The sequence below is a fragment of the Muntiacus reevesi genome, chromosome 6 (genome assembly GCF_963930625.1).
Source record: "Muntiacus reevesi chromosome 6, mMunRee1.1, whole genome shotgun sequence".
Taxonomy (NCBI): Eukaryota; Metazoa; Chordata; class Mammalia; order Artiodactyla; family Cervidae; genus Muntiacus; species Muntiacus reevesi.
The window spans coordinates 28,946,787-28,962,767 of NC_089254.1; the positions used below are offsets into that span (position 1 = coordinate 28,946,787).

The 15,981-nt window shown below is 39.1% G+C and overlaps 1 protein-coding gene across 4 annotated transcripts in view; it reads left to right on the forward strand.

Moving 5' to 3' along the window:
- DNAH11 (dynein axonemal heavy chain 11) overlaps positions 1 to 15,981 on the forward strand; it is a 353,143-nt gene that overhangs the window by 287,186 nt on the left and 49,976 nt on the right. For all 4 annotated transcript variants that reach the window (XM_065938807.1, XM_065938805.1, XM_065938808.1 and 1 more), the window contains 2 exons: positions 12,938 to 13,142; positions 14,202 to 14,366. In XM_065938807.1, coding sequence (XP_065794879.1) covers positions 12,938 to 13,142; positions 14,202 to 14,366 — 370 coding nt within the window. The remainder of the gene's footprint in view (positions 1 to 12,937; positions 13,143 to 14,201; positions 14,367 to 15,981) is intronic.

Genomic DNA, 15,981 nt, shown 5'->3' on the forward strand with positions numbered 1-15,981 from the left:
GAGGAGGCCTTACAAATAGCTGTGAATAGAAGAGAAGTTAAAAAAGCAAAGGAGAAAAGGAAAGGTATACCCATTTGAATGTAGAGTTCCCCAAAAAAGCAAGGATATATGATAAGAAAGCCTTCCTCAGTGATCAATGCAAAGAAATAGAGGAAAACAATACAATGGCAAAGTCTAGAGATCGCTTCAAGAAAATTAGAGCTACCAAGGGAACATTTCATGCAAAGATGGGCACAATAAAGGGCAGAAATGCTATGGACGTAACAGAAGCAGAACATATTAAGAAGAGGTGGCAAGAATACACAGAACAATACAAAAGAGATCTTCATGACCCAGATAATCACAATGGTGTGATCACCAACCTAGAGCCAGACATCCTGGAATGTGAAGTCAAGTGGGCTTTAGGAAGCATCATGACGAACAAAGCCAGTGGAGGTGATGGAATTCCAGTTGAGCTATTTCAAATCCTAAAAGATGATGCTGTGAAAATGCTGCACTCAATATGCCAGAAAATATGGAAAACTCAGCAGTGGCCACAGGACTGGAAAAGGTCATTTTTCATTCCGGTCCCAAAGAAAGGCAATGCCAATGAATGATCCAACTACTCCACAATTGCACTCATCTCACATGCCAGTAAAGTAATGCTCAGAATTCTCCAAGCCAGGCTTCAACAGTACATGAACCGTGAACTTCCAGATGTTCAAGCTGGATTTAGAAAAGGCAGCAGAACCAGAGATCAAATTGCCAGTATCCTTTGGATCTTTGAAAAAGCAAGAGAGTTCCAGAAAAAATGTCTATTTCTGCTTTATTGGCTGTGCTAAAGCCTTTGACTATGTGGACCACAACAAACTCTGGACAATTCTTAAAGAGATGGGAATATCAGACCATCTGACCTGACTCTTGAGAAACCTGTATGCAGGTCAGGAAGCAACAGTTAGACCTGGATATGGAACAACAGACTGTTTCCAAACAGGGAAACGAGTATGTCAAGGCTGTATGCTGTCACCCTGCTTATTTAACTTATATGCAGAGTACATCATGAAGAAAGACTGGACTGGATGAAGCACAAGCTGGAATCAAGATTACTGGGAGAAATATCAATAACCTCAGATATGCAGATACCATCACTGTTATGGCAGAAAGTGAAGAAGAACTAAAGAGCCCATTGATGAAAGTGAAACAGGATAGTGGAAAAGTTAGCTTAAAACTCATCTTTCAAAAAAACTAAGATCATGGCATCTGGTCTCATCACTTTATGTCAAATAGATGAAGAAACAGTGGAAACAGTTACAGACTTTATTTTCGGGGGCTCTAAAATCACTGCAAATAGTGACTTCAGCCATGAAATTAAAAGATGCTTGCTCCTTGAAAGAGAAACTATGACCAACCTAGACAAGATATTAAAAAGCAGAGACATTACTTTGCCAACAAAGGTCTGTCTAGTCAAAGCTATGGTTTTTCCAGTAGTCATGTATGGATTTGAGAGTTGAACTATAAAGAAAGCTGAGTGCCAAAGAATTGATGCTTTTGAACTGTAGTGTTGGAGAAGACTCTTCAGAATCCCTTGGACTGCAAGGAGATCCAACCAGTCCATCCTAAGGGAAATCAGCCCTAATTATTCAATGGAAGGACTGATGCTGAAGCTGAAACTCCAATACTTTGGCCACCTGATGCGAAGAACTGACTCATTTGAGAAGACCTGATGCTGGGAAACATTGAGGACAGGAAGAGAAGGGGACGATAGAGGATGAGATGGTTGGATGGCATCATCAACTCAATGGACATGAGTTTGAGTAAACTGCTGGAGTTGGCGATGGACGTGGAGACCTGACGTTGGTTATCCATTTTAAATATAGTAGTGTGTACATGTTGATCCCAAACTCCCTTACTATCCCTTCACCCCATCCTTCGTCACTGGTAACCATAAGTTTTTTGTCTGTGAGTCTGTTTTGTAAGTAAATCCATTTGTATTATTTCTTTTTAGATTCAGCATATAAGGGATCGCATATATTTCTCTTTCTCTGTCTGACTTACTTTACTCAGTATGACACTCTGTAGGTCCATCTGTGTTGCTGCAAGTAGCATTATTTTATTCTTTTTAATAGCTGAATAATATTCCATTATACATATGTACTACATCTTCTTTGTCCATTCCTCTGTTGATTAACATTTAGGTCGCTTTCATGTCTTGGCTATTGTAAACAGTGGTGCAGTGAACATTAGGGTGTATGTATACTTTTGGATCATGTTTTTCTCCAGATGTATGCCCAGGAGTGGGTTTGCAGGGTCATATTTTTAGTGTTTAGCTCTATTTTTAGTGTTTTAAGGAACCGCCATACTGTTCTGCATAGTAGCTATACAAGTATACATTCCCATCAACAGTATAGGGGGATTCCCTTCTCTCCACACCCTTTCCAGCATTTATTGTTTGTGGATTTTTTGACAATAGCCATTCTGGCTGGTGTGAAGTGATATCTCATTGTTGTTTTGATTTGCATTTCTTTACTAGCCATGTGGAACATCTTTCCATGTGCCTGTTGGCCTTCTGTCCTCTTTGGAGAAATGTCCATGTTAAGGTCTCCTGCCCAGTTTTTTATAGGGTTTTTTTGTTTGTTTGTCTTGGTGATATTAAGCCTTGTGAGTTGTTTGTAAATTTTGGAAACTATTCTTTAGTGGTCACATCATTTGCAAATATTTTCTCCCAATCTGTGGGCTGTTTTTTCATTTCGTTTATTGTTTCCTTTGCTGTGCAAAAGCTTTTAAGTTTAATTAGATTCCATTTGTTTATTTCTGTTTTTATTTTCATTATTTGAGGTGATGGATTGAAAAAGATACTACTGTGATTTATGTCAGAGAGTATTCTACCTATGTTTTCCTCTAGGAGTTTTAATAGTATCCGGTCTCACATTATGGAATAGAAAGTGGCAGCCCACTCCAGTATTCTTGCCTGGAAAACTCCATAGACAGAGGAGCCTGGTGGGCTACAGTCCATACGGTTGCAAAGAGTCTGACATGACTGAGTGACTGAGCAGTCTCACATTTAGGTCTTTAATCCATTTTGAGCTTATTTTTGTTTCTGGTGTTAATGAATGATCTAATTTCATTTTTACATGTAGCTGTCTTATTTTTATGCCAGCCTTACACATAGAAAACTAAATTTCTAGTTAATTTGTAGAGGATTGTCTTTATTGTACAGTACTTCATCCAGAATTACTTCACTGAGCATTTTGACATACTTCAGTATTTTCTTTTCCTGAAAGCCAGAAAATAGAAAACTTTTCTGTAAGTTGTTATTTTTAAAATTTTGTAAATTAACTCATTTTATAAAAATATCTCCCAGAAATTATAGCTCTTGGATTCAGGCTGGGCACCTCAATAATCAGAGCTATTCTCCCTAATAAACAAGAATAGTATGTCTAACTGATGATCAGCAGGGTATGTCCTCTGAGCTGTGTCTTTATTTTTATTTTTTTGTTAGTGGCCTCTGATTGTTACTGATTCAGTCATATTCTCTTAGTACCCTCTTGTGATTGATGGTTAGACAGGTTGACAGCTGCTGGGGTTACAAGTTGTCACCATCAAATAGAGCTAATTACCCTGTGATGGGATGTAGTTAAGTGAACTTTATTCCAGGAGTCTGGAGACCCAGGTTCCAGTTCCAGCTCTGCCACTAAGCTGTGTAACCTTGGACAAGTCATAAACTAGGTCCATAAAAAGGAGGCAGTTGAATGATCTCTAGGGGCCCTTCTAAAATCACAACTCTGAGTTCTAAAAATCATAAGTCTGATAAGTGAGACAGTGCGGACAGCTCATCCTCTGACCTAGCCTATTCAATTGTGGTGTTTGTACTGGGAAAACTCATTTTATTTCAGTTTGTGTAATCAGCCTGTGATGTCCAAACCAGCGCTTCTCAGCCAGAGAAAAGAGGGGAAGGAGGAGCTCATGCCCTTGGAGGATTGAATGAAACCCCTCTGGCAGCAACTCCAGCACGCCTTCAGAGAGCCCTGCTCTGCCCATTTCAGTGTCAAAGACAAGAGTCCTGTTCGCGGGGTCATGAGGCCAGAGGGTGGGTTAAGAACTGCTGCTTTCAGAGAATAGCTGTGAGAGAGAAGAGGTGCAAGGTTCAGGTTACCCCTCCCCTCCTGCTGCTGGTTCTCCTCGGCGCTGAAGTTCAAGTGCTTAGAGCTTCCTGCTGTGTTCCAGAAGTTACAACCTCTGGACTCCTGTCTTTACAGAAACAACACAGTGATTGTTTGCTTTTCCCACCCCTCTGGTTAACTCCTTTTTTTTTTTTTTTTTGGATCCTTCGAATAGGGAGAGAGCACTAGCAATCTGTTTAATTTTCCCAGATTGGAGATTAACCAAAAATTAACCTAGCAGCAATGATAAAACCCACTGAGTCATTCTGCAGGTTTTGCCTTTCATAGATCATAAAATACTCCAATTGAGGATAATTTACTATCCCTGGGAAATCTAAACCTATAAAATAATGTTTCAGAGCCAAGTAGAAAACCAGTTTTATAGGCAGACATCCTTCTCTCTGCCACCAGCATAGGAAATTCCCAGATTAACTCTGTTTCTTCACAGAGAAAGTTAGCCCTGTACCTCAAGTGGATGGATTTCCCCTTCTCAAAGTGGGGTGTGTGGTGCCTCAGGGCATATGTAAGTATGCAAGGGAGGTTTAGAACCATACATGGTTATGTCTGGGTCACCTCACCAAAAATGTGACTTTAACTGAAATACTTGGTTAAATACATATTTGCCCAGTTAAAAGCTTTTGTCACCTGCACCCAGTAGCAGAATTGTCCAAACCTCATGTTCTGTATCAGCTAGTCTCTCTTTCTCTTGGAAACCTAGAGAGGTAAGCACAGCTAGGTGGAATGACTGATTGGAGAAATTGTAACAGGGTGTTACTGATGCTCAGATGGGATTAACTGCTGCTGTTTTGAGAGGAGATTACGCTGATACCACTGACTGGTAAACCCTCTAGAATGCTAATGGGCAAAGAGTCTATCTTGACTGGCCCAAGAGCTGAGGATAGTTTTAGGGTTGTATATGATAAAGATGTAGGCGGCCAACCATGCTTGAAACTTAACTCTCTGGCAGTTTATAGGAAGAGCTGTCCATCTCCTCTACAGGAGTTTCTCCATGAGATCTGAACACCTTTGACTGTTAGATATGTTTGTCATCTTGCTGGGGGCTTGTTTTGATTGTCATGTATCCTTTCCACCCTTACTTCCCGCACAAGCCTCAAAATTAAATTGACTTTGTCCACAGGTTTTAACCCTGCCACAGGAGCTGTCCCATTAGACAACATTAATGAAAATACTGGACTTGATCCATTCAATGTTCATTTAAATTTACATTTTTAAAGTGGAAAAGTATTTGAATTCTTTTTTCACCTTGGGTTATAGGTTAGTGGTTAAAAAAATAAAGTTTATAAGATATGAACCCAAACCCAGTTACAATTCATAACCAAATGAGGAAAAATTCAGTGTGAAATCATGGAAGGTCATGATAAATCTGGCATTTCTCAGAGATACTACAAGGGGAGGAGTGAATTCAAACCCAGATGGAGCAGTAATTGGAAAATTACAAGACAACATACTCAAGGTTTATTTAAAGTATTGGTTTTGTTATTGTGCAAATATAAATGAGTATAAACTTTGGGATCATTTATGTGTGAGAACCCCAGGTAATTATTTACACAAAACCGCCACTCTTGAAATTTCCTTTAAAAGCTGGTCATGGAAGTCTTGAAATCTAGGCCAACAGTAATATAGTGAATTAACAGAAAAACAGAGAATCTCACTAGCAAAGAAAGATTTTTCCAAGCTATTTGTGAGACCAATTTTGGAAACCTTTGAACAGGAAAACAAGTAATGGGAGAAATTTTGATGATGCTGTCAGTGTAGATATGGTTGAATATGTCTTCAGTCAAAAAGAAGCAGATGGACTCAGAAAGTTGTCCTTATCAATTAAGACCATCCTATAATACACCTTACCATACTAAAAAGTCAAGCATGAACCTCTGATAAACTATAGTTAGCATGATCACTTACTTTTCAGATTGACAAAAGCAAATGTTGGCGATTGACCTTTTGTTAGATTGTTGTTCATTTTTGTTCTCTTTTGGTAGCACCATTATTGAGGTGTAATTCACATATCATACAGCTTAATCCTTAAACGGAATAATTCAATGGTTTTTAGTGTATTCACAGCACTGAGCAGTCATTACTACAGTTTTATAATTGAAATCCCTAGGCAATCTCTAATCTGATTTTTATGACTATTGATTTGTCTCTTCTGAACATTTCCCATAAATAGAATCATACAGTATGTGGAGTTATGTGATGGCTTATTTTTACTTGTTTTTAAGGTTTATCCATGTTGTAGCATGTATCAGTACTTCTTTCCTTTTTATGGCTGAGTAATATTCCCTTGTTTGAATATACCACATTTGTTTATCCATCCATGAGTTTATAGACAGTGGGTTGTTTCCATCTCTTGGCAATTATGAATAATGCTGCTGTGAATATTTGTGTAAAAATTCTATGTGGACATATGCTTCCCATTCCTTGGGACATGTGCCTAGGAGTAGAATTACTGAGTTACGTGGTAACTCTGTGTTTAAGACTGAAAGAAACCACCGAACTGTTTTCCAGATTGGAGGCACCATTTTACATTTCCACCAACAGTGTATGAGAGTTCTACTGTTTCTATATCCTTGCCAGTTCTTGTTCTTTTTTTTTTTTTTTAATTTTTATAGCCATCTAGTGGGTGTGAACTCCCACCTCACTGTGGCTTTGATTCACATCTCCCTGATGACTAGTAATGTTGAGCATCTTTTCAGGGGCTTATTGGATATTTGTAGATCTTCTTCGGAGTGATAGCTATTCAGATCATTTGCCTCTCTTTTAATGAGGCAGATCTTTGATCTTCACGTGAATGGACATTGTAGGCACTTGATACATATTTACTTATTGAACTGGATAAGTAAAAGAGTGAATCAGTACATAAACTTTTATATTCTTGTGCTTATTATGAGAAAATAATGTTAGAGAATAGACCGTGCTTGTTGAGTAATGGTTATATGCCCAGTGTCTAGGAGACTCTGACATCCTGGCACTGTGTAGATGCTTGTTGAGTGACTGAATGTTGGTTTTAGCATATTTCATGGTAAAAAAATTAACTGGAGAAATTATAAAGTCATGATTATGTTAATGAGCATGATATCAACTGGAAGGCATTTGCAAAAGTGTAAACAAATGGTATCATTTTTAAGACTTGTATAGCAAGGACTCAGGGCCACTGTGCACATCAGATACACTTGCAGTTACTTCTTGGTTTATTTACAATTGGCTTGTAGTTCATTCATGCCTTGTTCTCAGAGTTTCACTTTTAGCCGTGATGTTAATACTCTTTTTAAAAATTATTTGTAAAGGAAAGTATGGGTTATACATATATACAGCTTAGAAGAGGACTGTCACCTAAATCTGTCTGTTCTCCTTCTGGAAAAAAATTAAACAGTGGGAAGTACTAAGGGAAAATAAGCCAAAACTTAATAACATGAATGACTTCACCATTCAACTTAGTAAAAAATGTCTCCCAAAGTAGCCTGTTTGAGAGATTTTTCAAGCTTAATTTCTGCTGTAAAGCGAAGTGACTCAGTTTTATATATATGTACATGTGTAATATATGTGTATATATATGTAATATGTGTGTGTGTGTGTATATATATGTAATTTGTGTCTGTGTATTTATATATATAGTCCTTTTCATAGTCTTTTCCTTTATCACAAGGTATTGAATATGGTTCCCTGTCCTGTACAGTAGGACCTGTTGCTTATCCATCCTATTATAATAGTTTGCATCTGCTACCCCCAAACTCCTCATCCTTCCCTCTTCTACTCCCCCCTCCGTCTTGGCCACCACAAGTCTGCTCTCTAGGTCTGTGAGTCTGTGTCTGTTTTACAGATAGGTTTATTTATCACATGTTTAGAGTCCACATGTAAGTGATATCATGTGGTATTTGTCTTTCTCTTTTTTGCTTACTTCACTTAGTATGATAATCTCTAGGTTCATCTGTGTTGCTGCAAACGGCATTATTTTATTCTTTTTTAATAGCTGAGTAGTATTCAATCGTATATATGTACCACATCTTTATCCATTTATCTGTCAGTGGACCTTTCGGCTGTTCCCATGTCTTGGCTATTGTGAGTAGTACTTCTGTGAACATAGGGGTGTATGTTTCTTTTTGAATTACAGTTTTGTCGGGAAACAAACCAAATAGACAAACCATAATGGAAAAGATTATGAAAAAGACTAATACACACACACACACACAAATGTATAACTGAGTCACTATTAACACAGCATTGTAAATAAACTATAGTTCAGTAAAATTTTTAAGATGCTTTCACAGTTTTTGGTTAAGTTTCTAAGCTTGAAAAACCTGCCAAACTACTTTGGGAGCCATTTTTTATTAAGTTGAATGGTGAAATCATTCATGTCAAGTTTTGGGTTGCTTACAGGAGTGGGATTGCTGAATCATGTGATAGTTCTACAGTTTTTGTTTTTTATAGTTTTTGGTTTTCTGAGGAACCTCCATACTATTTTCCATAGTGGCTATACCAACTTGCATTCCCACCAACAGTGCAGGAGGGCTTTTCTACCCATCCTTTCCAGCATTTGTTATTTGTAGACTTTTAACTGATGACCATTCTGACTGGTGTGAGGTGATAACCTCATTGTAGTTTTAATTTGCATTTTCTTAATAATTAGTGATGTTGAACATCTTTTCATGTGCCTGTTGGCTTGGCCATCTGTGTGTGTTCTTTGGAGAAATGTCCACTTAGGTCTTCTGCCCATTTTTCAGTTGGGTTGTTTGGTTTGTTGTTGTTGAGTCATATGAGTTGCTTGTACATTTTGGAGAGTTAAGCCCTTGACTGTTGGATCACTTGTAAATATTTTCTCCCATCCTTTGGTTGTCTTTTCATTTTTGTTGTTGTTTTTATGATTTCCTTTGCTGTGCAAAAATGTGTGAGTTTGATTAGGTCCCATTTGTTTATTTTTCTTTTTATTTCTGTTGCCTTGGGAGACTGACCTAAGAAAACATTGCCACAATTTATGTCAGAGAATGTTTTGCCTAAGTTCTCTTTGAGGAGTTTCATGGTGTCATACCTTATATTTAAGTCTTTAAGCCATTTTGAGTTTATTAGTGTGTATGGCAAGAGGATGTGTTTTAACTTCATCGGTTTACGTGCAGCCGTCCATCTTTCCCAACACCGTTTGTTTCAGAGAATGTCTTTTGCCCATTGTCTATTCTTGTATCCTTTGTCCTTATATTAATTGTCCTTAGATGTATGGCAACCTGTGAAAGTTTTTGTTGAAATATAATATCACTACAGTGAGGGAAAATCTTGAGAATTGAATGGAGACAGTATGTTATGAATCTGATCAATCTTTTGAGATTCTTAGCTGTAGTGATTAAAACTTTAGTGACTGGGTGACTTATTGATTAATGCTTTAGTGATTTAAGAAAACTATGATTATTAACTAATCTTACCCCCTTAAATTATGTTATAAAAATTTCCGTAGTCAAGAGTGGTCAGGGAATTAGGGGCATTCTCTGCACCATGACTTCATCTCAGAGCAAGATAGTTACGAAATATCCATCAATAGCAGCCCAAAATATTACCACATTAGGGCATCTGAGTATCTCTACTCAAGTTTAAAAAAGTTCTTACAAATATTGTGACATTTTAGTAAGGAGGATTCAGCATTGCCTAAGTTCTGAACTTATACAGTGTCTTTCTCTCTTTTTTCTTTTGTAATAGAGCCCCAAGTGTGGTTTTTTAAAATTTATTTATTTTAAGTGGAGGATATTTACTTTACAGCATTGTAATGGTTCTTGCCATGTACATCAACATGAATCAGCCACAGGTATACATGTGTCTTCTCCCCCTTGAACTCCCCTCCCATCTCCCTCCCCACCCCATCCCTCCAGGTTTTCACAGAGCACTGGCCTTGGGTCCCTGTGTCATACATCAAACTCCCACTGGCTGTCTTTTCCATATGGTAATGTATGCATTTCAATGCTATTCTCTCCAATCATCCCACCCTCTCATCCTCCCACTGTGTCCAAAACCTTTTTTTATATCTGTGTCTTCTCTGCTGCTCTGCACATAGGATCATCAGTACCATCTTTCTAGATTCCATATATGTGTGTTAATGTACAATATTTGTCTTTCTCTTTCTGACTGACTTCACTCTGTAGAATAGTCTCTAGGTTCATCTGCCTCATTAGAACTGACTCAGATGTGTTCCTTTTTACAGCAGAGTAATATTCCATCCTGTGTATGTAGCACAACTTCCTTATCCATTCATCTGCTGGTGGACTTATAGGTTGCTCCATGTTCTAACTATTGTAAATAGTGCTGCAGTGAACACTGGGATACATGTGTCTTTTTCAATCCTGGTTTCCTCGGGGTCTATGTCAAGTAGTGGGATTGCTAGATCATACAGTAATTTTATTCCTAGTTTTTTAAGGAATCTGCATACTTTTCTCCATAGTGGTTGTATCAGTTTGTATTGGAAAACTGGATGAATTCAAGAGAGAAGACAGTGTATATTCTACGGTGTCTTTCTTTTGAATTCATCTAGTTTTCCAAAGTTGATAAAGTTAAGGAAGTTTAACACCTCACCCAGAAGTCAGTGAGATGAGTATTCATTTTTCTCCTCATAATTACTTAAAACATTATATTTAAATTAAAAACAATGTGGACTTTGGGTAACATTCTTATCATCATCATGATGATACCTCTCTAATGAAAATACACAATAAATAGGGAAGAACTCATAATTTCAGTAAGTAGTTAAAGTAGGAGACTGAGAAGATGCTCCTTGCTTCAGCCATGCTTGTAGCTTCTTGGAGGAATTTCACTTCTCCAAAGTTCAGGCCACTTTGATGGAAAAATTTGAGAGTTTCTAGCATTCATGGATTCTGTCTGTCTGGTGCATGAGTAAGAAAAACTCGCCTTTTGCTACAGCCTCATAGCAGGGTCCTGGCAGGAAAAAGACCACAAAGTAGGTTGGAATTGTTTGATAGAATTCACAGAGTGACTGTTTTACAAGAAGAATTTGAAGAGCAAAGGGTAAAGGGAACTCAGTGGAGGTGCTGAGGCTACAAAGGATTTGCAGCAGCGGGAAGCCATTACTGCCTCCAGGCCTGAAGGTGTTCCTAGCTGCTCTGAGCAGAGCTGTGGATCTCAAGGCACATATAGCCCCGAGATGAGCTGTGGATTGCAGCACATAGCCCTCATGCCACTCTCCCCCAAGCCACCCCCCTAACCCCCAACAAGCGCAACCTGGAAGCAATGAAGGTCCGCCAGACCCCTCTCTCCTCCTGTACTGCTCTCTCCTGCCAGCGTGCCCACTAGCCTAGCACACTCAGAACCCACAGGGCAAGGGAGCCCAGGAGGATTCCTTAGAAATTAGATGCCAGCATCTGAGGTAGAGAAAAATCAGGCTCTGCCCTCACAGGGTAACTGCATTCATTCAGAGCTTTGCTTGCAATTACAGAAACCACCTCCATCGGGGTGAAGCAAGACAGAGACTGTTAGGAGGCTGCAGGGTGCCATGGCAACTGAGGTGAGGATGCAGCCAGACTTCAAGAAAGGAGGGACCGAGAAGCCCATGAAACCCAGAACATGCTCCTTTGTGTTACTCTTTGATCTGAACATGGGTTTCAGTGTTCAGATACTGGGAAACCAGCACAGTCTTTCTCTGCTGCTTGGTTCACCAGCAGGTCAAAGGGACGTCAGCACAAGCTTAGAGGTTCCAGTTCCAACTCTCCCTTCTCTCTGTCCCAGTCCTGTATCCCAGGAAAGTTCACTCTGGTTGGAACAGCTCAGATGAAGTACCTACTCCTGGGCGCTGTGGCCGGAGGAACAGGGACACAAAACCGGAAGCGTGCTTGCTGTCAGCACACCCCGTGTGCGACGGAGCTTAGAAGAATGCTGTCCGTGCATTGCATGCAACAGGCTTCTTAAATTTTACTTCTGAGCCAGAGCCCAAAGTACCAAGACTGAGTAAAGTGCCAGGGGAATTTTCCTCTCTTTCTTTATTGGAAAATATTTTTGCTACCATTACTCATAGTCACATGATGGGCCTTGGAAAAAAGAATCCCTTCTGCATCATTTAAAGTGGCTTAAATTAAGCATGTATAAGGACAAGAATATGCATACTTTTCATATGTATAAATTTTAAGTGTGTGTGTATATATACATATATACACATATACACACACATATATATACAAGTGAAAGTGTTAGTCCTTCAGTTGTGTCCAACTCTTTGTAAACCCACAGACGGTAGTCCACCAGACTCCTCTGTCCATGGAATTGTCCAGGCAAGAATACTGGAGTAGGTTTACATTGCTTTGTCCAGGGGATCTTCCCAATCCAAGGATCAAACCCAGGTCTCCTGTATTGCAGGCAAGCTCTTTACCAACTCAGCCACCAGGGAAGCTAAAACTTAAAGGCTGGGCTCATCAGACATACTTACAAACACGTGTATAAGAGCATACATACTCATTTTATCCTTAAGGAATATTAATCTTTAATATAAGGTTAATCATAGATAGCATAATAATAGAAGTTTGCATTTGTTGTTATAGGTTCTTTTTCTGATTTATTGTGTTTAATTGTTATAGTGACGCTATGAAGTGAGTACAACCATTATCACCATTTTACGTGTAAGGAGACTTAATCATATAGAGGTTTAGTGGATAATTCTTACTCCTCTTACACTCTAGGGAAATGTAGACTAAATAAAAAATCATGACTCACCGAAAGAATACAGGAATGGAATGACACCTTATTATTAGTCATGGTTCACGGGAGTCTCCTGAATGTCTCTGTTATGCCCCCTTTAGGTATATCAAGATTGGAGACAAAGAATGTGAATTTAACTGCAACTTTCGTCTTATCCTTCACACAAAACTGGTAAATCCTCACTATAAGCCAGAACTGCAGGCTCAGACAACCCTCCTCAATTTCACGGTCACAGAAGATGGTCTGGAAGCCCAGCTGTTGGCAGAGGTTGTCAATATTGAAAGGCCAGACTTGGAGAAACTTAAGGTAAAAATTATGAAATTATCCCTCAGCACTTACTCAGTACCTTCTTTGCACAAATGATAGGGCCAGACACAGAAGTATAAGATGGGATGCCTGCCTTCCAGGATCTCGCAATCTGACAAATGAGAATGTATGTGAACAGTTAAGTAGCAACTCAAGATACTTGTGATTAAGGAAGTAGTCGGGATTGTGCCCCAGGAGATGGACTCGTTGTGGGTCTTGTTTGATGCACATGACACTGGCAAGCACAGAGCTGGAATCATGGAAGCAGGGCTGGAGAAACAGATAGGTGCCCTAGAAGTTTGGAAAGAACAGAGGATAGAGAGGCATCTGCCCTGGGCTTCCTCTCCTAAGAGATCCCCAAACACGGAGCCCTCAGAAGTTTTTAACTCTCAAGTTCTGCCCCCAGGAATTAGCCAGTTACTGCTTACATGTTCCCTAGAAGCTGTGACTGTTCACCTATCTCTGTAGTTTTCAGCATGGCAGTTGCCCTGTGACCTCAGTTCTCTGACAGATACAAGAAGGGCTGTGATGTTTAGCTTTTATCCTGTTATGAGGATGGAAATAATGCCTTCTCTCTTTAGATGTAAATCAGAAACCAGAAGTTTCTTCCTCTGGGTTCATAATGTTCCATGATTATGATGTATGGTCACGTTCTGGACCCTGGAGTGCAATCAGCTCTTACCATGCCTTCGAATTTAAAGTTTAAATGCATCGCAAACAAATAATACAAACAAGCAAGAAAATACAAATATTTACAATTCTGTACCTTAGCAGGTGGTGGAGGAGGCAGAGATGTTTGGCATACAAAAATGCATTATATTTCTATGAGATGCCAAAATTTCATGTGCAATTATCCCTTGATTATCTCCATCTAGATTAAAAAGTAATTTATACCTGACTTTAATTGGGAAACTTTCTGGGCATATTTAACTATGTGTATTGCTTTTAAAGAATTTTTAAAGATTATGATTAGTACAATTGTAGTGTTTAGTGTTTTATTTTATATGAAATAATATGAATTTATTCACTGTCTCTCACCTTTTGTTTGGTTTGCATTAGCTGGTTCTGACAAAGCACCAAAATGACTTTAAGATAGAGCTGAAGTACCTGGAGGACGACCTCCTCCTGCGTCTCTCTGCGGCAGAAGGGAGCTTTCTAGACGACACCAAGCTGGTAGAAAGACTAGAGAGGGCAAAGGCCACTGCAGCCGAGATAGAGCGCAAGGTAAGAAAAGGCGGGCGCTGCCGGGAGGGCTGTTTTTTTTAACTTTTTATCATGGAGTATAGTTGATTAAGAGTGTTGTGTTTGTTTCAGGTGTTCAACAACGTGATTCATTTACACATAGACGCGTATCTCTTCTTTTCCCAATGAGTTTTTTTTGCAGTATATTGAGCAGCGGTCCCTGCGCTGTACAGCAGGTCCTTGTTGACTCTCCGTTTTAAATACAGCAGTGCGCACCTGTGTGCCGCAAGCTCCCTAGCTATCCCTCCCTGACCTCCCCTCCCCCACCAGCCGTGAGTTCATTCTCTAAGTCTGTGAGTCTGTTTCTGTTTTGTAAATAAGTTCGTTTGTATCACTGGTTTTAAGATCCCACATGTAAGCAATATCATAGGATTTCTCTCCCTCAGGTTTCACTCAGTATGACAACCTCTGGGTCTGTCCATGTTGCTGCGAATGTCACTATTTCATTCTTTTTTCATGGCTGAGTAATAGTCCATCGTATGTATGTACATCTTCTTCATCCATTCTTCTGTCCAACAATTAGGTGCTTCCACGTCTTGGCTATTGTAATTAGTGCTTCAAATGCTCGTTGGACTTCTGGAGGGCTTATTCTATTTGAATGAAGTGCCTGGGGAGAAGTGTAATCCCACTTGGCCATTTCTCCAAGAGGACTGACTATGGAATTCAGGCCTTTTCATAAACTGCCCTTAAAAAGTGAACTCTGTGCATTTCTGAATGCGGATAGAGATGATTGAACTTGTGCTTCTCCTAATTCAACAAAGATTCAGTCGTTCATAGTAGACTCTGCCAGGCTGTTATTTTTTCCTGAGTGACTAAATTTGAAGAAAATTGGGCCCTGCTGGCTTATGTAGTCTAAAATATTAAAAGGCTTAGTCTTCAGCTTCAGCAAACTGATACCCTACAGTCTCACCACAGGCTTCCTGGTCTGTTGTATATTTTACAGAAATACTTAGAGCTTAAGTTTCGTTTACAGGCCTTCAGTGCTGGGAAACTGAGCAAAGGATGGTCTCCCACTGCACTCAAATGCATTCTTTCCCCAGGAAAGTGACGTTTCCTAAAAGCTAAAAAAAATGTTCACTTAGTAGACTTCCTGCTGAGCGTCCAACATGTATCCTAATATGCCTTGTGCATGCACGTTGGACTTTCACACATGGCCACTAGTCCTTAAAACGCTGACTTTTCGAAATGAGAGGAACCCTTATTTGCTTTCTGGAGTATCCTTATTACTAAGTAATCTATTAATTACCCAGCTAACACTGTGTTACCACACATCTAATATATTTGTCTTAGTTTAAGCAAGGAAATGGAATCCCAAATTACTCTTTCCTTTTAAGTAAGTGAATTCTAGGTAGCTCCTAAAATGGTAAAGATTAAGGCAATTAAGTAAATTAGGTCTTAGCTTTGAAGTTAACTTCTAATTGTCTCTTAAAATATCTCTGCTATCTTCCTAACATTTTTCCATGTAGGAATTTCCTTCTTTGCTCTACATTAAAAAAAATTTTTTAATATTTCTGTTGATATAATTGGTTTACAAAGTTGTATTAGTTTCAGGCATACAGCAAAGTGAATATGTGATACAAATACATATATCCACTCT